Raw genomic sequence first — 25,562 nt, forward strand, 5'->3', positions numbered from 1 at the left:
CTCCCTTCCAACCCCACCAAACATCACTCTAATCTTGCATACACTAAGCCAGAAATCATGGAGGAGGTTTACAGGGTTGCTTTTCCTATGGATGATTCCATTTTTAACAGAAATCAATGCTTTACACCAAAAGAACTAGATTCCAGGAAGAAGGTTACTTCTTAACAAGCTGAATAGTTTTTGACAATAATTTTTGACAAGCAATAGTTTATTGCTTTAAAGGACCCCTGATATTAGACCACAAGAAACCCAACACACTTTGTTTATGGATGAGGGTGGCCCTTCTATGTGAGGTATCCTTGAGAGGAGGGGAGAATTTGTTGGATGCCTCAATGTCTATTTAAGGCCTTGATGCCTTGTACTGTGATTGATGTTTCACAAACACCCACTGAGAAGAGGGCCATGTCTCCTAACTCTCAGTGACCTACCTAATCTGCACTTTTTCATAGGTACCACTGTAGTCCACTTCCTGCAGTAGCTCATGGTGAGAACGTGAGATAAAGAAAGTGCACTGCATATCAATAAGCCGACCTGCTGTGGGTGGTGTGGCTCCAGGGCCCCTGTGGTTAGGGTGAGGTTGCTAGACCAGCACGTGCTGCCGGGCCCCAAATTCTCTACCTGAAAACATGCAGAGCAGGTCCACTTTGATGTCCTTCCCCCATTCCCACCAGCTCCCACCAAGTACCACGCTTCTTCCTTAGACCTGGAGTCAGTAATTCTGTCCAACCCAGAACTCAGGTGTTCTTGAGGCAACCATTCTCACCTTCCATATTTGGCAGCTGTGGACTCTGACCACTGACTGGAAGCTGTGATGTCTTCATCTGGAATGTGGCCTCCCGACATGCCCAGAGGATAGCGGCATATGGCTGAACCAAGAGAAACCAAAGAGAAAAGAGAGGAAATCCTTTTATTTTCAGAGACCCCCAGCTAGAATGCAATTGATTATTAGACAGGAAAGAGGGACTAGGCCCCTCTATGACCCCAGTTTGACCGCTATGACTCTCTCAGCCTTTTCTTCCTGGCCCTGCCTCCAAACTTATTAGCGTTCAATTTTCCAAGCATTTGAACCTCAGCTAACTTTATCTTTTGGTCCAAACTCTGACAATACTGTTATGTGCTGATTTATTCTTTTATTTGGTAATAACTCTATGGCCCATCCCCATTTCCTTATTAGCAGACATGCATTTCTAATCAGTTTCCCAACAGTGGTGAGCCGTCCTCATAATCACTAGGTACCTTTTATGATCCATAGCGTTTTCTTTTCCTAGATAGCTGATTTCATGAAACTATGGAGCAGAGCTAAAAAAAACACCTCTCCTATAAAGGTACTGAACTCTCAGCTTTGGCCCCCATTGGTACCATGTTTTAGACTCTGGGTAAAAATAATAACCTCTGGAATTGGACTTCCTCCTCCATCCAAGACAGAGTAATAAAGACCAGATTTATTCTCCTGGGTGAAACAACCAGAAAACGGGAATAGTATATGAAAAATTGGATTTCAACATAATGAATATCAGACAACAAAGGGCAGCAATCCCTGAGAGACAGGAAACAAAGAAGATGAACCCTACAACTGCAAAAGCTTACTTCCATGAGAGAACGTCCAGGCTGTAGCACAGTGAGTGAAAACTCCGGCAGAGGCTGGAGAATTCCCTGAGCTCAGAAGACAAAGGTAAGAGTCTGTAGAGGTCAAGGGGACTAGAGCTCTCAGGACGTAGGATTGCCGATAAAATACAGGATCCCTGGCTAAATTTAAATTTCAGATAAACAATGAATAATTTTTTAGTACAGATATGTCCCATGCCAAAAAAAAAAAAAATACCAGGCTTTAAGAGAAGCAGAGAGATAGAACCTATAATAAGAAAAATAAATAAATCAGTTGAAACTGATTCAGAATTAATATAGAAGTTAAATTAGAAAAGAAGAACACCAAAATAATTATAACTGTGTTGCATATGTTCAGAAATATAAGGGGAGCTATAGAGGATAGAGAAAAGAAGTAAGTCAAATTTCTAGAGATAAAACTTGAATGTGTGAGATGAAATACACTGTATGGGATTAAAAGCAGATTACATACTGGAGGAAAAAAAAAGGAACATAAAGACAACTATAGAAACTATCCAAAATGAAAAAATGAAAGAAAAGAGAATCAGTCAATAAATCAATAAACAAAAAGCAGAACATTAGTAAGATGTGAAACAATTTCAAACATCTAGATATACATGTAAATGGATACCTTGAAAAAGAGGAGGGAGAAAGACAGAAAATTATTTGAATAAAAAATGGTGGAAAATTGTTTTAATTTGATGAAAATTATAAACCCAAGAAACTTAACAACCTGAAGCACAAGAAACATGAAGAAAACTACACTACAGTATATCATAATCCAATTGCTTAGAGCAGATAATAAAGAGAAAATTTTAAAAGCATCTAGAGGAAAAGGACACATTATGCACCGAGGACCAAAGATAAAGACGACAGCAAATTTCCCAAAATGGCAATTACATGGTAAATATATAAGATGATTTTTAATGTTATTTATATCTCTGTAAGTGGTAATTGGCTACTTAAACAAAAATAACGACATATTGTGGTGTTTACAACATACACAAAAGTAAAATGCATGACAACGATAGCACAAAGGCTTAAAGGGAAAAATGGAAGTTATCTTGTTGAAAGGTTCTTATACTCTATGTGAAGTGGTATAATATCATTTGAAGATAGACTTTAGTTAAAGATGTATACTGCAAACGCTAAAGCAAGCACAAAAATAATATTTTTTAAAAGACTTATAGCTAATAAGTCAAGAAAAGATAAAACAGAATCATAAAAATTCAATTAATTGAAAAGAAGGCAGAAGAAAAGGAAACAAAGAGCACAGGACAAATAGAAAACAAATAGCAAGAATATAGATTTTAAGTTAATCATATAAATACTCCCATTAAATATAAATGGTCTACATACCCTAATTAGAAAGTAGAGATTGTCAGACTGGATTTTTTTCAAAAAGCAAGTTTAAACTACATATGGTGTATGAGAAACACACTTTAAATATAAAAACACAGATAAGTCACAAGAAAATATGGAAAAAATATACTACAAAAACTTAATCAAATGAAAGGTGAAGTGGTTATATTAATACCAGACACAAAAAATTTCAAGACAAGGAATAAAGATGGGATTTCACAGTGATACAGGGGCTAGTTCATCAAGAATACATGACAGTCCTAAATACTTATGTATCTAATAACAGAGTTTCACAACAAATGAAGCAAAAAAAATACAAAATAATGGACAAATCCACAATTATAGCTGGAGATTTCAATTATTCCTCAACTAACTTCTTTCCAAAGAAGACATATAGAAGGCTAACAGGTACATGAAAAGAGCTTAACATCACTAATCATCAAGGAAATGTATATCAAAACCACAGCAAGATAGCACACATCTGTTAGAACGGCTATTATCAAAAAGATCAGAAATTACAAGTATTGGCAAGGATGTGTAGAAAAGGGAATGCTTGTGTACTGTTGGTGGAAATGTAAATTGGTGCAGTGACCATGGAAAATGATATGGAGGTTCCTCAAAAAATTAAAAAAAGAATTACCATGTAATCCAGCAATTCCACTTCTGGGTATTTATCTGAAGAAAATGAAAACACTACTCAAAATGATATATGCACCCCCATGTTTACTGCAGCATTATTTACAATAGCTAAGTTATGGAACATCCTAAGTGTCCATTGATGGATGAATGGATAAAGAAGATGTGATATATATACACATACATACCATATATATGGTTTATTTAACCATAAAAAAGAATGAAATCTTGCCATTTGTGACAACATGGATGGATCTTGAGGGCATTATGCTAAGTGAAATAAGTCAGACAGAGAAAGACAAATATCATATGATTTCACTTATATGTGGAATCTAAAAAACAAACAACCAAAAAAAATAAAAAGCTCATATATACAGAGAACAGATTGGTTGAGCCAAATGGGTATAGGGGATCAAAAGGGACAAACTTCCAGTTACAAAATAAGTAAGTCACAGGGATGCAATGTACAGCATGGGACTTAATAACCTGTATTGCATATTTGAAAGTTACAAAGAGAGTAGATTTTAAAAGTTCTCATCACAAGAAAAAATTATTTTTGTAACTATGTATGGTGATAGATGTTAACTTAGACTTATTATGGTGACCATTTCTCAATATATACAAATATAGGATCAATATGTTATATACCTGAAACTAGTACCCTGTTATATGTCAATTATAACTCAATTTTAAAAATTATATTGGAATTTCCAGATAAAGCAATAAGGCAAGGAAAAAAAAATAGTAAAAGTCACCCATATCGGAAAGGAAGACATAAAACTGCCTTTAATTGCAGATAACAGTATAAGTTATGTAAGAAATCAGATGAAATCTACAAAAAAGCTACTACTAGAACTAAAAGATGAGTTTAATAAGGTTTCAGGACATAAGATCAATGTACAACAATCAGCTGTGTTTCTATAAACTAGCAGTGAACAATTACAAGTTACAGTAGCATCAAAAATTACAAAATACTTAAGGATAAACAAGACAAAAAATGTGAAAGACCTGTGTACTAAAAACTACCCAACACTGCAAAAAGAAATTAAAGATCTAAATAAGTGGAGATAATATACTACAAGTTCATGGGTCAAAAGAATCAATACTATTAAGATGTCCATTCTACCCAATCAAAGTCTCAGCAGGCATTTTTGTATAAACGAACAAATTGATTCTAAAAATCATATGGAAGAGCAAAGATCCCAGAATAGTCAAAACAACTTTTTTAGATCAAAGAGGAAGATCTAACATCAGATTTTAAAACATTATAAAACTACAGAAATCAAGACAGTGGGATGTTGGTATCAGATAAACAAACATACCAAAGAAACAGGAGAAAGTCCAGAAGTAGACCCATATATCTATACACTGATTCTGTCCTGCAGCCACTCACTCCTAGGCATTTGTCCAAAAGAAATAAAAGTGTAAGTCCATACAAAGGCTTAGGAGTGTCCTTAACAGCTTTATTTGTAACAGACAACGCAAATTGGGAAACAATCATATGACATCAACAGGTAAATGGATAAACAAATTGCGATATATCCATGCAGTGAAATGCTACTCAGCAGGACTGGGATTAGAACAAAGCAAGTGAGGTGTTTAGGGTGCAAAATACAAGGAGGTGCCCACTCCCAGGGTCATGGAAGTCCCAGTGCTGCCTTTGCAGGATCCCGAGGGTGAGCACCAGCTTGCACTTTGCACCCTAGGCACCTCCCTTGCCTCACCCTAGTCCCATCTCTGCTACTCAGTAATAAAAAAGAATGCTCTATTGATACATGCTACAACACAGATAAATTTCAAAATAATTGTGCTGAGGGATAGAAGAGTATGAACCAGGCAAAAAGAGTATATACCGTATGCGTCCATTTATATTGTATATTATACAATTCTAGAAAATGAAAACAAGTCAATCTACAGTGACAGAAAGCAGACCAGTGGTTACCTAGGGAAGGAAGGAGTGGGCAGAAGGAATTACAAGAGGACACAAAGAAACTTTTGACAGTGACGGATATGGTCATAATCTTGATTATGGTGATGATTTCACAGGTTTATACACATGTCAAAACAGATCGAATTGTGCTGCTTTTTTTTTTTTTTTTCCCAGTACATGGGCCTCTCACTGTTGTGGCCTCTACCGTTGCGGAGCACAGGCTCCGGACGCGCCGGCTCAGCGGCCATGGCTCACGGGCCCAGCCGCTCCGCGGCATGTGGGATCCTCCCGGACCGGGGCACGAACCCGCGTCCCCTGCATCGGCAGGTGGACTTTGAACCACTGCGCCACCAGGGAAGCCCAAATTGTGCATTTTTAATGTGTGTAGTTTATTGTATGTCAATTATATGTCAGTGAAGCTGTTTTTCAAAAAGTAACCTCTGGGGTAGGATAATATATTGAGATTTTTATTTGTATATTTTCACGCCCCTTTCCAAAGCTGATAGCCAAAGCCTTCCTGCTCCTTTGCCCCATGGGAGATTTATGTTTACTGGGCAGAAATAAGAAACTGCTTGAAGACTAATGGCTTCCTGGAAAGCCTGCGCTCATTAAGCGACCGTAGGATGAAGTAGAGGCGGCAGGAAGATGGGTGAGGTTTCCCTAGGCTAGAAGAAGACAAAGGTAGGCAACTTACAGGGCTAACAGGAACCAAGCTCCTTTCCTAGAAGTTCCCTGGAGAGGTAGCAAAACATCAAAGGGAAAATGGTTTCATGTGAGCATCGTGCCCAAGTTTGGCACAGAAACAGCCAAACTGCTGTCCCTGAAGAACATGGAGGGCTTGGAGAATAAGTATATCCACTATAATCATGACAAGCTGAAGGCAAGAAGCCCTTCTGTCCGTATCACACCCAGAAAAGTTCCTGGATTCTTGTCCAACCCTAGGAAAGGGAAGGATGACTCTGAGTCAAGGGCCAGCTGACACTTTAAGAAACAGTATGATTAAGCAAAACCATATACAGGCAGCTTTGACAAGAAACATGGCCATATACCCAACTGAAACTCTTCTATGTTACTGTCCACTGCATTTTCCAAGTCAGATTTGAAAGTATCATTTTGCCTATTCTTGTCAAATATATAATTTCTCCATCAGAGGTGACTGGTTCTGCAGATAATCATTATGCTTGAATCTGGGAGGTTCAGGAATGAAGCATCAGATTCTCAAAATCTGAAAACTCTGGAACATGAAATTGAAGGGAGGAGTAAGGATGAGGAAATACTAATACAGGATCCCAAAGAGGCCAAAATTACCAATGAGTGAGGTCAATGTATGTTTCAAAGTCACACACAGGGCACTGTCCTCTCTTCTGCTTCATCCCATCAGGCAGCAAAGGCCACGCCCTGACTAAAGGTCTGCTCTGGTCCCCTCCTCAAAGTTTTTCCTACATGTTGTTGCATGTGCTAAGTGTTTTAGTCATTAGCGTCAGTGACTTAATGGGCAAGGAGAGGCTTCTGGAGGCCTTTAACCCACATGCTACATGCCCCAGTCCAGTTTACCAGAGCACCTGCATTGGCATTTAGGACACAAGCCCAGCTACTAATAAAGTAGAACTTTGCTTTCCCTTTGCCACCGTCCCCTGTGTGTATATTTCCCTCAGAGACATCCTGGGGACGGGGCCTGGCTCGCCACGGCAGACATTCCTGGCTCTTTTGGCTATCAGCCATGTCATAGTGCCCCCAATTGCCATCTTGACCCCTAAAATACAATTCTTCACAATTTGAAAAGTGCTGTCCAACTGCCTACCTCTTTTTCTAAATTTGACAGCACAGGGAATATAGCCAATATTTATAATGACTTTTTAAAAAATAAATTTATTTATTTATTTTTGGCTGCATTGGGTCTTCATTGCTATGCGCGAGCTTTCTCTAGTTGCGGTGAGCAGGGGCTACTCTGCATTGCGGTGCGCGGGCTTCTTGTTGTGGTGGCTTTTCTTGTTGCGGAGGCTTCTCTTGTTGCGGGGCATGGACTCTAGGTGCGCGGTCTGCAGTAGTTGTGGCACGAGGGCTTAGCTGCTCCGCGGCATGTGGGATCTTCCCGGACCAGGGCTTGAACCCGTGTCCCCTGCATTGCAGGTGGATTCCTAACCACTGCTCCATCAGGGAAGCCCGCCTACCTGTTTTCTACCCACCCAGTAACCCGATGTGGTAGGGAGGGCATGTATTATTATTTTCAAATTGTATATGAGGAAACCATCTGAAGTCCCATGGCTATTAAACGATAGGGGTTTGACTTAGATCACATCTCTGAGTCCTAACACAAAGTTTGTCCCAGTGCACCAGACTGCCCCGTTCTGGTTTAGCCAAAAGAATGACCTGAGGAAAGCTGTCTCTCCCAAGATGACAGGATGCTGATGGCAGCTCAGCTGATCAGTAAGCGAGCTGCTCTGTGGCACCCTCCGTCCCTTCCGAAACCAAAGGTCGTTCCCGAATCCAGTCCAATCTCAACATCACCCACAGCATGATAATCTACTTGTTTGCTTGTTGCTTACTAAATCCATGGTTTTAAAAATATCCTATTGTTATTAATTCATTCACCCAATGATTGGGGGGGATCTTTATGGGGTTACAACAGCAAACAAAGCAAAGTGCCTTTCGTCACAGAGTTTACATTCTAGGGTGGGAGAGAAGACAAAAGGCAAATAAAAATTTAGTAGGGGAGGAGATGGTAAATGCTGTGAAGAAAATAAAGTATAGAAAGGGAATAGGTTCTCTTTTAACTAAAGAGATCAGGAAGACCTCTGAGATAAGCTGACTGAGCAGAGAGCTCAGTGAAGGAAGACAGCAAGCCAGGTGACTCCAGAGGGGAACATGCTTCGTGTAAAGGGCACAGGAAATGCAAGGAAAGAGCGTTCTTGGCTGCTGGAGGTACAGCAAGGTCAGTGCACCTGCAGTGGAAAGACTAACCTAAGTTATTATCTAGCACCCTCCCTTTGCAGGCTAATGAACTCATACTCAACTAAAGCAAGCATTTCTGAGGGAGGATAGTACCACTTCCAATAAATTTCTCCTTCCTCTGATTTCTGACATTTTCAACATCTCTGTTATAGCAGTAGGTACAGACTGCTATGTAATATAATTATTTCTGTGAGTCCTATCTCCCCTACAGATGCCAAACTTTTGGAGGGAAAAATAAAAGGACTGTATCTTGTTTGTTTTTATTTCTTTTATTTCTCATTGCACATCAGGGGAGAGAATAGGTGCTTAAAAAACATTTATCGAGGGCTTCCCTGGTGGCACACTGGTTAAGAGTCGGCCTGCCGATGCAGGGGACGCGGGTTCGTGCCCCGGTCCGGAAGGATCCCACATGCCGCGGAGCGGCTGGGCCCGTGAGCCATGGCCGCTGAGCCTGTGCGTCTGGAGCCTGTGCTCCGCAACGGGAGAGGCCACAACAGTGAGAGGCCTGCGTACTGGGAAAAAAAAAAAAAAAAAACTATCGAAAACAGAAGGTAAACCTTTGAGATAGATATAGATCAGGAATAAGAAGAAAGTTGAGTAAAATATAGTCTCCCTACAAAACTCATTCCCTAGCTTTTTCCATTTCAGCCAACTCCATTCTTCCAATGACTTGAGCCAAAGATCTTGAGGCCCATCCTTGACTCCTTTCATACTTCATATCCAGTCCATCAGGTAATAGTAAATCCTATTAGCTACTCTAAAAATATTCCTGTATCCCACCTACCTTTTACAAATATTGTGCTACCAATCTAGGCCAATTCACTGTCCCCTATCACCAAGAAGAGAACAAGAACCTCCTACCGGCCTGCTTTTGTCCCATGTATCTACTAAAATGTAAATCAGATCATGTAACTCTTCTGCTCAAAGCGCTCCATTAACTTCCCATCTCACTCATAATAAAATTCAAAAACCTTACCCATCATCTGTGCCCTGAGTGTCCTGGACCTCATTTCCACCCTACCCTTCCCGTCAGCCACGCTGGCCTCTTTGCTGTTCTTCTAGCACACTGTGTGCTTCTTCTTCAGAAATCTGCATTTATTGTTGAAGTATTTAATTTAATAACATAATAACCTTCGTAGGGTGGAGGAAAGAGAATTGGAATACCACATTTCCCTTTTTTTTCCCCACATGTTAACATCTCTACAAATCTGAGTGCCTCTTGCAAGCAAATAGTGAGTCATAGATAGTTTTGTTTTGTTTTTTTCCTTAGAGGCACAGAAAGTAATGATACATCTTAGAGTCAGAAGTTTCTTAAATTCGATGAAATATGGTAAGAATAGCCTCCATTTAGAAGCATTTATCAAGTGCAGGCAACGAGATAAGCATTTTGTCACTCATTATTTCAAGTTTCCCACTTATTACCCATTTTACTGGTAAGAGTTTAAATAACTGCCCAAGACCTTACTAACTCAGATTAGAATCTAACTCTAGAGGCTGTGACCTCACTAAACTATACAACCTCTGAAAATCAAGTGATTTCAAATTCATTCCTGGCTCTACCACTTAAACCAGCGGTCCCCAACATTTTTGGCACCAGGGACTGGTTTGATGGAAGACAATTTTTCCATGGATGAGGGGCAGGGAGGGGGTGGGGCGTGGGGGGTATGGGGGAATGGTTCAGGCGGTAATGCGACCAATGGTTCGGGCAGTAATGCGAGCAACGGGGAGCGATGGGGAGCGGCAGATGAAGCTTTGCTCACCCACTGCTCACCCCCTGCTGTGCGGCCCGGTTCCTAACAGGCCACGGACCGGTGCCGGTCCGAGGCCTGGGGGTTGGGGACCCCTGATTTAAACCATGTGGGATCTGAGCAAACTCCACACACCCTCTTTAGATCTCAGTTTCTTCCTGAGGGGAACAAGGGAGTCAGAGGAGACGTTCTCTAAGGCAGTGGTTCTCAAAAGCCAGTCCATGGACCAATTACTTTAGGATCTCTTGGGAAGGTTCTAGAATACATATTTAGGAGCCTCGTCTTAGAGATCTGTTTTTGGCATATCTGAAGCTGAGCCCAGGAACCTACATATTTCTAAAGTCTCCCGGGTGATTCTGCTGTGCAGCCACATGGCTCCCAGATCCCTCCCAGCCTGGACCCAGGATGATCCTCTGGGACTCTGCCAGACAACCAGAGAAATCCTCATTCACAGTCCCACTGGGCTTTCATTCCTGGCTATCATGTATCTCTACTCACTGAGCCATGAATGTAATGAGAACTGCTTCCTGGAACATCTAAAGTAAACTAGAAATGGGGAAGGAGGGTCGCATGGGGTGAATCATGACATTGTTGCAAAGAACTTCCCCACCAAGGCGCTGCTTATCCTGGGAACAGCAACCAAGAAGTTTCAACAGAGATGCTGCTGCTATAGCTGCTTCATGGAACATTTCAGTTCCATTATATTTCCCGGGCTCAGGGATCCTTTCTATTTTGTGTTCTAACTAAAGTCTTACAAGAACTTACCCTAGTTAACAGAGAAAGAGGGAGAGAGAGACACAGAGATCCCACATAGGATACTCTCCTGGGTGTAAAGGAGTAGCAACTCCCTCCCGAAGGCTCTGTTCTCCTTATCTATCCTTGTGTTAGAGCCATGGTCCTCAAAGTATGCTCCCAGGACCAGCAGCATCACCATCACCCAGGAACTTGGTAGAAATGCAAATTCTCAGTCCCCATCCCAGTCCTACTGGATCAGACGCTCTGGGGATGGGGCCCAGCAAAGTATGGTGTCACCAGCCCTCCAGGTGACTCTGATGCACAATCAAGTTTAATAATTAGAGGAACTGGGGGAGAAGATGAGGGTTCAGCTCTCCACATAAAAAATGCAAATGTGTCAGAGCTCCCCTCGTCTTCATCCCCTCCAGCCCTTCCATCACACCGAAGCATCACACAGAAGGGTTTAAGCCCATTGTGTGTAGACAGCAGAGTGGCAACAACATTGACGAAAACTAGAAGGGCTCTCCCTGAGTCAAGAGCAGGGTCTCTGAACCTCTGCCTGGAGATGGATATAGAGTTATTGGAGAAGAGGAATTCAGGATGATAGGTGACATGTTACCTCTGCTAAGAGGCGATCAAGGGGTGAGATGTAAACTTGGCCTCTGAGAATCACTGGGCCCATCAGTAAAACCCACAAATGTATCACCTGCAAATTTCTTAAGTCCAGCTATTTCTCTCCTTCCCCACACCTCCTATGCAGGGCCCAACCTCCACCATCTCACTTGTGGACAACTATAATGCCTTCTAGCTCTTCTTCCTGGTTCCCCTATTGTCCCTTCTCCATATAGTAGCACAGGTGAGCTTCCTCAAGCCTTACCCTAGCATAAACCTTCTAACAGCTTCTCATTCTTCTCTGGATAATGTGGCCTCATCTCGGGACATCCCAGATCTTTGCTCTCTATATCCCAGCACACTGGTCTTATTTCAACTTCACAACGACACAAAGTACCTTCCAGCCTCGAGGTCTCTCTAAACATGATGTACGCTTTGCCTGAAATGTTCTTCCTTTCCCCTCCTTTACCTACTAACTCCTGCTATTCCTCCAGCTCTCAGACCACGCCTCCCTTAGAGAATTCCTTTGAGCCCCCAGCTAAATTAGAAATCTCTGTTAAATGCTTATAACACTCTGCTTTTCCTTTATAGCACCTTTCACACGTGTAGAACAAATAATTGTTTAATTTCAGTCTCCCCACCAAACAGTACATGTTTTGAGGGCAGGATCCTGTCTATCTTTCTCTCTGTTGTCTCTCTAGTTTCTAGTAGGGTGTCTGGCGTTAACTGAGTCCTCAATAAATATCTGTTGAAAAAGTGGTAAAAGAAGAGTTTTATGTTGTTTATTATTACAGAACTTAAAAACAAAGGCCTGGGAAGTTAGAGAAGGATAGCCCCTACTAATGACATTTAACCAGGCAGCAGACATCTGAGACTTCCTTGTAAGCCTGGGCCATTACATATTTTATTGCAACCTATCATGGATTTATTAATGGATTTGTTCATGGATTTATTTAACAAGTATATTTATTTAATGACTATTTGTGTATTTATTTAATAAATAAGTTTCTGCTATGTGTAAGGTACTATTCTGAAGATACAGTAGTGAACAAGATAGAGAAAATGATTTATCTCATGGACCTTACTTTCTGGTAGGGGAGACAGACAAAAGGCAATAGATTTTCAACAATCAAATAGGCGATCAGGGCTTCCCTGGTGGCACAGTGGTTAAGAATCTGCCTGCCAATGCAGGGGACACGGGTTCGAGCTCTGTTCAGGGAAGATCCCACATGCCACGGAGCACCTCTAAGCTTGTGTGCCACAACTACTGAGCCTGCGCTCTAGTGCCCGAGAGCCACAACTACTGAGCTCACGTGCCACAACTACTGAGCCTGCATGCCACAACTACTGAAGCCCATGCGCCTAGAGCCCGTGCTCCACAACAAAAGAAGCCACGGCAATGAGAAGCCCGCACACTGCAAGGAAGAGTAGCTCCCACTCACCGCAACTAGAGAAAGCCCGTGCGCAGCAATGGAGACCCAATACAGCCAAAAATACATAAATTAAATAAATAAATTTTTTTTAAAATAGGCAATCAAATTGTCTATTTGACTATAGCTCTTATTAGCTATTACTATTTCAGGTAGTGTGACAAAACTATGGAAAACACTAAAACATGGTATGAGGATAAAAGTGATGGTGGGGAAAATGGGGGGTTCTTTTAGGTAACAACCTTCATCAGAGAGTTTCCGTTTTACTTGTGCTTGTTTACCTGCTTATTGAAACTGTAAGCAATTTTGAGAATAGTAATCACATCAGATTCTTTCTTTTCCCCCTCACCATCTGCCAACACAGAGCACCATTAGATGCTCAACACACACTTGGCAAATAAATAAGTAGACAAAGAAGTAGAGAGATGGGTAGATGGACAGAAGGATGAATGCAAGGATGGATGAATGGAGACTGTGAACTTAACCACAAGTTGAATTCTTCAGAGCAGGTGCTGCAACTGATTCATTTCTCTGCCCCAGAACCTCCCAAAGTGCCTGGCCACAAAAGATACTCAGCCCACGTTTGCTGAAAAAATACCCTGCTCAGTTGCATTTCCCCAACAAGGGTCAAGGTTTGTCAGAGTGAGTGCCATCTTGTTCCCAGCTCACAACCATCTCCAGAGGACAGAGAGTGGCAGGGATGCTCTTTCAAGGGCTTTGTGGGCATTTGCATGAAAGGAAGAGAAGTTCTGACCTGAATATTAGTCAGTGGAGGATCCCCAGCTCAAGCTAGGATAAGGCTCTGGGCCACAAGTGTTACAAACCCTCTTCAGACAATGGAGTGGGGCTGGAGGTCTAGAAGTTGAGACCAAGGAATATAAGGATGAGGAAAGGGAATTCAGAGACAAGAGCCAGCAAAGCAGCCATTAGGCAAAGTGTCTTGATGAATCAGTCTTGCCAGGGGCCTCCGAGAAAGGACACAGGAAAATAGACAAGATGATCTTGGATGGCCTTTCTCATCCTAGTGGGTCTTTGGAACCAGGATGAACCTTGGCCCAGGGCAGCCAACGTGGCCCTTCTTAGCAGTACCAGTGTGGTTTTCCTATTGAATATGCCTATTTTTGGTAAACTCCTTCTGTGGAAGGGATCCCAGCCAATAGCAAAGACTCAGAATTGCCAAGTCCTAATTGTCAGGTCCCCTTACTTTCCCCCAAGCCTACCTCATCGTTTATCAGAGCCCATCCATCTGCCTCTGAGCTCCACATTATGAAATGTAAAGCAGCAGGAAAAGGCAGAAAATAGCAAGGGAAGCAAGAGACCCTGCAGCAAAGAAGTATCACCTGATTTTGCCTGCTGAGTTGTCTTGGTGGTTTCCTGACGCTTCCACTATCCACCAGTCTCCTGGACAGAGAAGCCAACTCACTTTTCCAGTTTCTCAGAGTGGAAAACTACCAGTACTGGCTGCTACATGCCCAGGCGGGAGCTCGGTCCATCCTGAGCTCTGGTAGAACCTGGCAGGCAGGCTGAGGAGAAGCAGCGGCCACCAGGCCCCAGCTTCCAAGAACTATTTTCACACTGTGCTGCCAAAGTTGAGAGCCTGAAAGGGCTGCTTGTTCCATGATGTTTACCATATCACTGTTAGCTCCAGACCACAGGCCCCCATCAATGAGTGTCCTATATGCAGCTTCCAAGAAAACACACACACGACACACAGAAGGCCTGAGGCACGAAGAGCTGACAGCTGGGCCTCTCTGGGCACAGGCAAGGTTAAGACTGACGGGGGCGGGGTGCAGTTACTAGGGTCAACCAGGAGACCCAAGACAGTCTCTGGCCTAAAGGAACATTTGCAATCATAAAACTTTAGAGCCAGGACTTTAGGAAACCAATCCCTTTAACGGCTCCATGTTAAAAATTAGAATCTCTGAGGCCCAGAAAGGTGAATTGACTTACTCAAGGATGCACAGCTGACTAGGGTAATCAGGACTGAAATTCAGATCCCCTGATCCCTGGTTCCTCTTTCTTCAAGCTCAGGCTACCATGACCTAGTTTTTTTAGCTCCAGAGAGGACAAGGTGGTCTAGTTAAAGAAGCTGTTATTTGGGCCCTTTCTCTCCATAAGCTCTACCTAGCAGGCTACTTCAGACTGGTTCGCTGTGCAGGTAAATATCTACATAAAGGGATCTTGCTAGGTGCCAAGGAAAATTATTTGGGTTCCTCTAGGTACAATGAAGCTATTTTGCCAAGACCTCTTTTGCCCAAGTCTAAATTCCCCTTAGGAACAGTTCTTTAGAATTGCAGTTCTCCTAAAAGCCCCAAATATTTTCCAGAAACAGTTATTGCAGAGCTCCAGAAGAGGGGTCCCCAAGCTATACTGGATTTCCGGGTACTCAGATGAGGGCCAGACAAGATATGTTCTTCTTCCTGGTTAACAAAGTCAGCGAAAGACTTGTAGTAAAATAGTGTGTTCATTCCCTCAACAGGGAGGTAGGCTGAAGACACAGCTGGGTAGCCATGAGTCAGGAGTTGAGAAGAAAGCCACGGCATAGTTTGGAATCAAAACAGGTCTATGCTTAAAACCTGACTCTTGCGCGACCCCCAAGACAAGTTACTAAGCCTCTCCGAACCTCAACTTCCTAGTCTCTTAATAAGCCTGCCAAGCGGGGTTGTTGTGGAGATTTAATATAATGTATGCAAAGAACTTAGCACACTTCCTGGAAGACAATAGGGCTCAGTAAATGATATAGGAGAAGGAGAGGGGATATTATATTCACGTTTTCTTAAGCAATTCAAAGGTTTTATGGCCTTAGGAAGATTAATTAAGCTTTAAGCCTCTCAGTTTAACAGTAATAATAGTACTTGTTCATAAGAATGTTGTAAGAAAATATGAGTTATATATGTCAAGTACCTAGATAGTAATGTTTAGAGCAGAGTAATGCTTAGAACAGTAACATTTAATAAAGGTTAGGTGTTATTTTCTTAACTATTTTTACTGATTCATTCTAAAAAAAAAAAAGATTGGAATTGGCTTCCAAAGCTGTATAAGATACTAAGTAAATAAATAAACAGAGAAATAAGTGGAGAAATGTGGGTAAGGGGAAAGAGAACAGGGACAATAAGATAAGACGGAGCTAAGGTTTGTATCCAAAATAATACATTTGGTTCTATACCTTTTGCCGGTGATGGGCCTCAAATTTGTCTCTAAGCTTCCTACTAGCCAATTCGAAAAGCAAAGCATAATCAGCTAATATGAATCACAATGGCAACGAGATAAAAGTTAACTTTTTATTTCTGTTTCCAGGTGGCATGGAGTAGCTTACAGTAACCCTCCACCTGAGGATAACTGGAAGAACTGAATAAAATTCACAAATCATCTACCTGAAAGTATCTGATTGATGCTGAGGTAGTGAGAACAGAGAAACTGAAGCTTCAGAGAAGGGAGAATCGGACAGGTGACATAACTTCTGTAGTCATGTGTAGCCCTTTGTCAACTGGAGGCAAGGGCAAGAGGCTGACTCTGGGCTTTGCACTGGTTAGAGGGTCACTAGAGGATAAAATCTAAGAGCTTTTGAAGTAGACCTGGGATCCTCCGAGCAGGCGGCTTTTTTCTTTGCCAAATGATGGGGCTGTGTAGAGACGCAGTGGAGAAACCTAAGGAGAAACCCTCTGAAAGGCTGAACTGAGTTTTTGAGTCTGACAAAACAAAGATTAGAGTTCAGGACCCACCAGGAAGAGAGGCCACAGAGAAAACACAGGAGTTTTTAAAAAGCACTGAATAACCAAGAATCCAAGCTTATACCCTTACCAATTGCCCAGAGTGAAGAAATTCTACCCCACCAAGTAAAGGCAGATCCAACTGCTTTCACTGTTGGCCAATCTGGACTTTGGGTTCACCTCTTCTTAAGAAAATCAAAGATCCAAACACGTTTCTAAAGAGAAGACCACCCCAGCCTCACAGAGAAGTGGGCCAAGTCAATTTCAGGACATCTTAGTGGTTATAAATAAAGAAAAATATGTTTGAATTTACCCCAGTATTTGTAAATTTCTTACTCTTGGCACTTCAAGAGAGGAATTTAGATTCATCCTCATAAAAGAAATGAAGGATTAATTTTACTTAATCAAGAAACACAACCAGTAGCCATAGATATACCATGTCGTTGTTGCTGTTATAATTAGTAGCTGTAGCAGTACTAGTATTATAGTAGTAGTAGTAGTAGTAGTAGGATAGCCATCCATCACTATTGAGCAAGTTCCTCAATAAGAAAAGCTATGACAAAGTCCTAAGTATTGGTCTAACCTACTAAAAACAAACAAACTAATATTATAGCTTTCTCAAGGTGGTTTTAGCCTGTCCCCATAGCCAGGGCTTCTCTTATGCCAGGATGAACCATTTCTTAAGTTAGCAATGCTTATACATAGAAGATACTCTTCATTGTTAGAACTTATATATTGACTGCAGCTTACAGCACCCAAAAGATTAAATCTGAATCCCTCCCTTGAAAAGTCAAGAGTAAAAGCTTTACACATATTTGGGTAAACTTAAGCACATTTTTCTTTATTTATATCCACTAAAATGCTCTGCCCACAGGCCAAAGGAGGGAGACCTTAAGCTTTTAGGAATAAGCAGAGGCTGCACTCTACCTCTGCAAGGTGAAGGGCTCTCAGCCCTCGGACATCAGAGGCTGGACCTCTTTACTGCACATTAGTAGCTGCAGCTCAGGGAACTTCAGTCTATCATCCTTCTACTTTGCACTCCTGTCACTTAAAGGGATGATATCGTATAGCCTCTTCTCAGCTTCCGAACATCTTTGTGAGATCAAGTCTCACATGGCATAATTTAGATCCATTTTTGGAGAAAAAAAACAGAGAAGCCTGGGAGCTTCTCAACTTCCCTTCTTTCCTGCCTTCTTTTTATTCCTCAAATATTTATTGATTGCCTCTATAGGCCAAGCACTGTGATAGGTGTCTGTCATGAGGACACAAGAGATCAACCACACCAAATAAGACAATAGCCAAAGTCATAAACATCTGTGAAGCAGGAAAAAAAGAAGTTGCATACTTTTTAACAACTCATCACCTCCCACTTAAGCCCCCCCCCACTCCAAAACCCACATTGTTTTGAATGTCTTAACTTTTGCTTTACTTTACTGTGTATGTGTCCAAACCACTGAAAAATTCTGGGAGGGCTATCTTACCACATCCATGCTCTTCAGAGTCCTGTTGGCTAAGACCAAGAGCTAAGTCAACAATCACACTATTCTCCCCAGAAAAAATACACCGTCATGGATATGCTCAGCCTGGGCACACGGCCCTGAATCCCTTGGAATTAGGATGGCCGGAGTTCAGGGTTGTTAGAAACCCCTATTCTCCAAAGGTAACTTGAGTCTCTCTTGGAGACCACAAGAGATGATAATAGTCACTAATGAACGCTTTTTCTCTTTCCTCCTCCATCATCTGCTTGACAGAAACTATTGTTTTATAGTGTTTGGGTTATTTTAATTTCCTTCTCTTCCAAAAGTAACAAATCACAACCCTTGATATTTGCATATAACTTTCCAAAGCCCATTGACTTCATTATCTCATTTGGTCTCCCTATAGTAACCCTGTGAAGTGCAGAAAGCAGAGTTTATTCTTCCCATTTTATAAGGGAGCAAAGTGAGGTGCAGAGAGTTAGCTAAAGTCACTAAGCTAGATAGTGACAGAGCTGGAACTAGAATCTAGACCTCTCAGTTGCCGTGGTCTCTTCACCATCTTTGTTGTCATCACACTCTGCTGTCAGCACATACTCTCCACGCTGTCTGTAATATGACCTCAGGGTCAAGAAGAAACACCAATTTAGGGGACAATCTAGAAAGAGGGCCCAGAGAAGCTTATTGCTTGTTTAGATTTTAGAAAGTCTTGATCCCAGATTTGTTGAAATTTTACAGCAAAAGGAACGTGCATCCTGGGAGGGAAGACATTGGCACAGCATTTTGTTATCACCGGGTGAAGGCAAAGCCTTTGATCAGAAAGCACTTGTCACATACCGAGGATCCCAAAATCATGTGGTTCCTGTTTTTGGCAACACCTTGACCTCATCTTTGCCCTATGACCCCTCAGTGACAACCACCTCCACCCTCTTGTTTTTGCTATTTGTGGCTCTGTGCCTTTACTTGAGCTCAGTGCTCTCCCTTCCTTTTTTCACTGAGACTGGCAAATTCCTTTATCTCTGGGTCACTCTCATACCTTCACCATCTCAGCCAGCCTGACATTGGAGACTTGATGTGATTGGGTAGCACAAACATAAAATGAGTCTAACACTCCAGGAGGCAGTAGAGCACAGAGGTCAAGAATGTGCTCCCCGGAGGAGGATCACATCCCAGCTCTGCCACTTGGCTAGGTCTATAATCTTGAGTTACCTAATGTTCCTGGGCCTCAATTTCCCCTCGGTGAAACTGGAATAACAATACCACCTACTTCATAAGATGACTGTGAAGATTATATTTGTTGACGCCACTTAGAATGGTACCAGGAATATATTAAGTGCTCATTAAATATTAGTTGGTATTCTTCTTCAAAATTTGCATTCTCTTTTCCCCCATTTGGCACAACTAAGAGTGCTTAAGAGGCAAATGAGTTCCTGTTATCCCCAGAGAGAGATCTTTTTACTGGCAGGAAGGATACCAAAGGCCACCCTGAGGCTAGACTCGACAAACAAACATACAAGCAAGAAAGAGCCAATCTGGGCAGCAGCTAGCATTGTTCACTTACGAGAAATTCAACCCAGGAGGTGGCTTCCCAGGGCCCTGCTCAAACCATATGAAGTACACACGTACACATACGTACAAACACACAGCCTTAGCACCTCAGGCCTGGTTTCAGAAACCTGGAACTAGCACCACATTCTGATTAACAGTTGAGGTCCCATAAACCCTCTCAGCACATCTCTGGAGAAAATGAATAATGAGAACCCTGGGAAACAGAAATGATTTTTCAGTATGGAAACGTGTGTTGGTAATGTAGCAGGTATCAGCCTTGGTGGGAGACGAGGGAGTGGGGAGAAGGGGACAACTCTGTGCGGAAAGCACCATAGCATCTCCAGTACTTTGGTTTCTTTGCAAGGGTGAGTTGGTCCTGAAGGGCTTCTAGCTCTAGCCTTGCTTGCTGAGTGTGCTAACAAGAGCGAGGTTCCAAGTGTGACCTCTATAGGATCCTGTTGTCTTACCTATTCCTTGGCTTCAGGCTGTCCCTCAAACCCAAATTACCTCTCACCCCCATAAATGTACATCAGAAGTCACAGAAAGGAAACCATGAGGCTGCCCAGCTATACATGATAATTAGAGAAAGATCATTTCCTCAAATGGCTCCCAGAGGAGTGGGTAGTCTGGTGGAAGAAACCTGGGGCTGGGAGACAGGAGCTGGGGGTCCCTGCTTTGCCATTAGCTATGTATGCAGTCATGGAAAAATCATTCACCCCCTTTGACGCCCAGTTCCTTTATCTGTAAAAGGAGAAGGAAGGACTTAAATATCTCTAAGGTTCATTGCAGCATGAATAGCCCAGGATTCTAGGTCCCTAGGCCCTAAGAACTCACTGAATGCAGGACTGATGCTGGAAAGAATAAAACCACAGGGATGAACCGAAAACCAATTTGGAGCCAGTAGGAGAACTCCTCTCTGAATCTCAAACCCTTAATGTCTTTGTTCCTCCTTTCAAAGTGGGAACATTCTAGATACCAAAGGAGGACTGCCCCACCTCAGAGCTCTGAACTGCTAGCAAGTTGCCTGCTTCCTATGAGGGGAAAATCCAGGATGGAAATGGGAAGTCCCAGCACTGCCCTGCCCTGGCTCTGTACCATGGATCCTAAATGCCTGGGTTGCCTGTTGGGGAGAAGAGGTGTTTCTCCCTTTTCCAACCACAAGTAGTTGTCACAAGCCAAGTCAGGATTGTAGGGACAATTGCCCCCATGCTCTTCACATACAGCAGTGATCTAGTTGGCTGAGTGAGTCCTCCGGACTTCAGGTTTTCAGGACTAGGTTTTCAGAATAACGAGGTTACTTCTATTACTTCCTCCTACCTGGAACTCCACAAGGTTCTGGACTCTTAATGTCCACTGAAACACCCGTTTTATACATTTTGAAGGAGCCTGACCCTGGTGACTGATCAAACAACTTCAATAGCCAGGAGTATTCTTGTCCTTCATTGTGGAGTCTAGAGGTGTCCATTTCCCATGGAGGTAGCCTTGGCTCTCCTATTAAGTCCAGTAGCCCCAGCCCAAGTTAAGAAAGAGGGTTCTTGACCCACGGACCCTACCGGAGGATGGAAAACTGCCCTATTGGGTCCTTTGCTCATCACCCTGCATGTGTACTCTCTCTCCCTCCCAGCCATTGCTTGTGCTATTTCTTCTGTCTAAAAGGTTTCCTCTTGGACCCACCTCTAGAGAAAAAGATTCCCTAGAGAAGGTGGCTTCTAGTACTATGAAGCTCCTGCAGGCTAGGCTGGGGCGGGGTTTCTGGACTCAACCTCTCACTAGGGAGCATTTTAGGATTTAAATTGTAAAAATATTCATCAGCTATCTCTTATGTGCTTAGCCTTAAAGGCAAGATTCTTCTCAAGTTCAGACTTTAGATCCTTGAGCCTGGGAAGTGGCAGGGAGCTGGGGACAAATGGTCTTTCTTACAAAGAATAGCCATGCAAGTTCAGGGACCCTGTTTCCAAGCCCAAAGCCTAGCAATATCTTCCAATATGGGCAGTAAAGTTCCTATACCACTAAGTCATAGTAGGTTTGTGACAAAGGATCTCATACATCATCTAATCCAACTTCATTTTACTACTGGTGAAAAGATTAAGAAAGTACAAAGAAAAATATAATGACTTAGTAGTGTTATGCAACTAATTTAAGACCAAGCTAAGGGAAGCAACCTAAATGTCTTTCAACAAATGAATGGATCAAGAAGATGTGGTGTATATATACAATGGAATACTACTCAACCATAAAAAATAATGAAATTTTGCCATTTCACCAACATGAATGGAACTGGAGGGCATTATGCTAAGTGAAATAAGTCAGACAAAGACAAATACTGTATGATATCATTTATATGTGGAATCTAAAAAATACAACAAACTAGTGAATATAACAAGAAAGAAGCAGACTCACAGATATAGAGAACAAACTAGTGGTTACCAGAGGGGACAGAGAAGGGGGGAGGGGCAATACCAGAGGGGAGAGTAGGGGATTAAAAGGTGCAAACTATTAGGTATAAAACAAGCTACAAGGATATACTGTGCAAAATGGGGAATATAGCCGCTATTTTATAATAACTATAAATGGAGTATAACCTTAAAATGTTGTGACTCACTACATTGTACACCTATAATATTGTATAGCAACTACACTTCAATTAAAAAAAAAAAGCCAGGATTGTAACTAGGATTGTTCTCAAAATAATTTTCTAAGTGAGTTAAATATTATCTTCCAAATGAACTACAAATTATTCATTAGAATATTCTAATAATATCCAAATCATTTAATTATTTGTAGAAATGTTGTTCAGAAATTGTTGGTATGATTCTTTGATGCAGATGCCAATAGCTAAATGATTCTCCTGAGACAAGATGTTGACAGAGGGAACTGCCTCAAACTTTTCCAATGACTTCCTCCTTGAACTGACAGTCAGTAGGTCCCAATCCCTGATGCACTGTTGCAGCTAGAAGAGAGCTAGGCACACTTTTCACACTTCAAGACTATGTACACACACCTGTACGTCAGTATTTCCCATATGGACTTGCAAACCTTCCACAGCAGCCCGTAGTGACAATACCAATTTCAACACTGCCACTACTGGAAATGCTACTAATATCACCTGACCCACTACCTGCTTCGCTACCACTGTCAAAACTCCAGTGCTTCAGAGCAGTGAGCCACCAGCCCAACTGCCCTCATGCCTTGACCTGTATCACACTAGCACTACTCTGCAGCCTCCATGGGGGTGGCAACTGCAGGACACTTGTGATCTCAATTGTAGAGAATTTCTCTAAACAGCAACATTATTCACCCTCTGTTGGCTTCTGCTTCTTTGTCTAGATTGATATTTTTAAATATTCAATACCCTTATTATGAATAAGTCATACTAAGACAGAAGGCTCACTGACCAATGGCCATGGTGAAATCTTCAAAATGAGCTTAAATCAGTGTTTTTTTTAGACTTTATATATTAATTGAATTTAATACTTAGCTCAGTTACTATTTGCCAAACAATATTTACACTTAATAATCCATTAAAACATATTTCAATATTTAACAATAGATTGTATATAAGATTTGTTTACTACCCAATTCTCCTGACTTAACTCCAACATTTCATCTATTTATACCAAATGGCCAGCCTGTGGGGAAAATCTAACTGGCCAAGGATTTACTCTATTACTTTCAGTCCTTCGGTGACACCAATAAGGACTTCTGAAAAGTCATCCTTAAATCAACATGCATTTATTATGTACCTACTCTGAGTTCATCAGTGTGTGCGAGCCCTAAGCCTCCATGAGCCCCAAGCTTTGTGACTAGATTCACTGCTTCCCATTGCTTGTCTCCAGCTTAACCTGGTAAAATACAAGAAATGGTAGAGGGAAGTATTATCCCCTCAGCATACCTCAAATATTCCATGTTCCTATAAAGTTCTTTGCAAGTCAAGACCTTTATTTCTTTTTCCTTGGCAGAGAGAGCCAGCAGAAATAGTTGATGCCAGGAATGGGGGAAAACGTTTTAAAGATAACTGCTTGCTGTCTTCAAACAGCCTGTTTTCTGTTTCAGGGCTACAGCGATGTTGTCAAACACAGATGGCTAGCTCTTTTGGTTTAGTCATTTAAATAGCCTCATGTCATACCAGTCTCTGTGAGTGTGCCAAGCACCAAAACATCCTACCATTCTGTGCATTCACAGCAACTCTTCCTTGGAGACCAAAGCAGGGAGAATGACACTGGGCTTGGTAAATGTAGTAGGAGGCAACCAGACTTCAACTAGGTGAGAGGAATACAAAGCAGAAAAATGAAAGAATGGTGTCAAAGTTCAGATCTGGGATACACCAACTAAGCTTATTATAAGAAAGTAATAAGGTGAGCATTTCACAAATGTACACTCATGCTATATGAAGAAGAGGAAATGAAAATGCCCTCAGGAATCCAAATATAGAATGAAGCCACTGGAACGCTCATACACTGCCATGGGGTGATATATTGGTAAAATCACTTTGGAAAACTCTTTGGCCACACGTAGAAAAACAGATTATATGAAACGTATAAGCCACTTCTAGGTATATACTCAAGTCTTTTGACTTGAGTATATATCTCTATCAAAAGACCTTTACAAGAAGGGTTATAGGAGCTTTATTCATAATGAGCTCAAACTGGAAATGATCCAAATTCCCATCCACAGTAGACTGAATAAATAAAATATTCAAATAAAATAATAATATACAACAATGGAGACAGTCACCAACTGCATGCAATGATATGGATGAATGTCATGAACAAAATATTGAATGAAAGAAGCCAGACACAAAAGATGACTCCACTTAAACAAAGTACAAAACCAGGAAGAATGAATTTATGTTGTTAGAAAACAAAATAATGACTACCCTTGGGGGGAGGGTGGGGAAAAGTGACTGAAAGAGAGTGTGAGGAGAGCTTCTGAAGTGCTGGTACAGTTCTGTTTCTTAATCTGGATACTGCTTAGATCGATGTGCTCAGTTTGTAAAATTCATCAAATTGAGCACTTATGCTATATCTACTTTCCTATATTTATATTTGTGGCAAGATGAAAAAAATGACTTCAACCCTTCACCCTTCCCTTCCCTGAAGGTATTCAGACCTTCCCTGTGTAATTTTTTTGTGCTCTCCCACTCTGACTCTGGGCTTGGCCATGTGACTTGCTTTGGACAATGATATCTCAGAGAACATGACTCAAGCACTGGCTTGAAACATGTTGCATGTTTCCCTTTCTGCTCTCACTGCTGTGCAATTTCCATTAAAACATATCTATACTAATCTGCTGGAAGAGAGCACAGCAAAGTTGCCCCAGTTGTCAGAGCCAAGGCCATCCTCAATGAGCCAATAACCAGCTTACTCCGAGATATGTGCATGAATCCAAAAGAGACAAGAAGAATAGTCCAACAAAGACCAGACTAAATCACCAGTTTTGCATAAGTTGTTAAGCGGCATTACTATGGTAATAGACAAGTGATACAACTGTATACTTCAATTTAAAGTTAAAATACACATGTAATTTAAAAAATTGGGGGAAGGGGACTAACATACCTATTTTTGAGCATGGCCACACCCTGTAGGAAAGAGAAACTGCCTGAGATCCTACAAGACCAGGGTCCCCAAAACATAACATGACATCCAAGTAAAATACAGGCCTCAGACAGCCAAACATAACTAGAAAACCAACCTGCAGAATTTCTCCAAGGCATCTAAAAATTCTCTCCTTCGGTGTCCCAGAAAATGCAGAAGCAAATGTTTGTTTCTTCCACCTCCCATTTTTAAACATTTTCCTTTTATTCTACCCTACTCCATATA

At 41.7% G+C, this 25,562-nt stretch overlaps 1 protein-coding gene across 2 annotated transcripts in view; it reads right to left on the reverse strand.

The window, feature by feature from the left end:
• Positions 1-25,562, reverse strand: part of DDR2 (discoidin domain receptor tyrosine kinase 2) — a 162,583-nt gene that overhangs the window by 37,267 nt on the left and 99,754 nt on the right. For both annotated transcript variants that reach the window (XM_060134332.1, XM_060134321.1), the window contains one exon: positions 764-866. In XM_060134332.1, coding sequence (XP_059990315.1) covers positions 764-866 — 103 coding nt within the window. The remainder of the gene's footprint in view (positions 1-763; positions 867-25,562) is intronic.

This window comes from Lagenorhynchus albirostris, chromosome 2, assembly GCF_949774975.1.
Source record: "Lagenorhynchus albirostris chromosome 2, mLagAlb1.1, whole genome shotgun sequence".
Lineage (NCBI taxonomy): Eukaryota > Metazoa > Chordata > Mammalia > Artiodactyla > Delphinidae > Lagenorhynchus > Lagenorhynchus albirostris.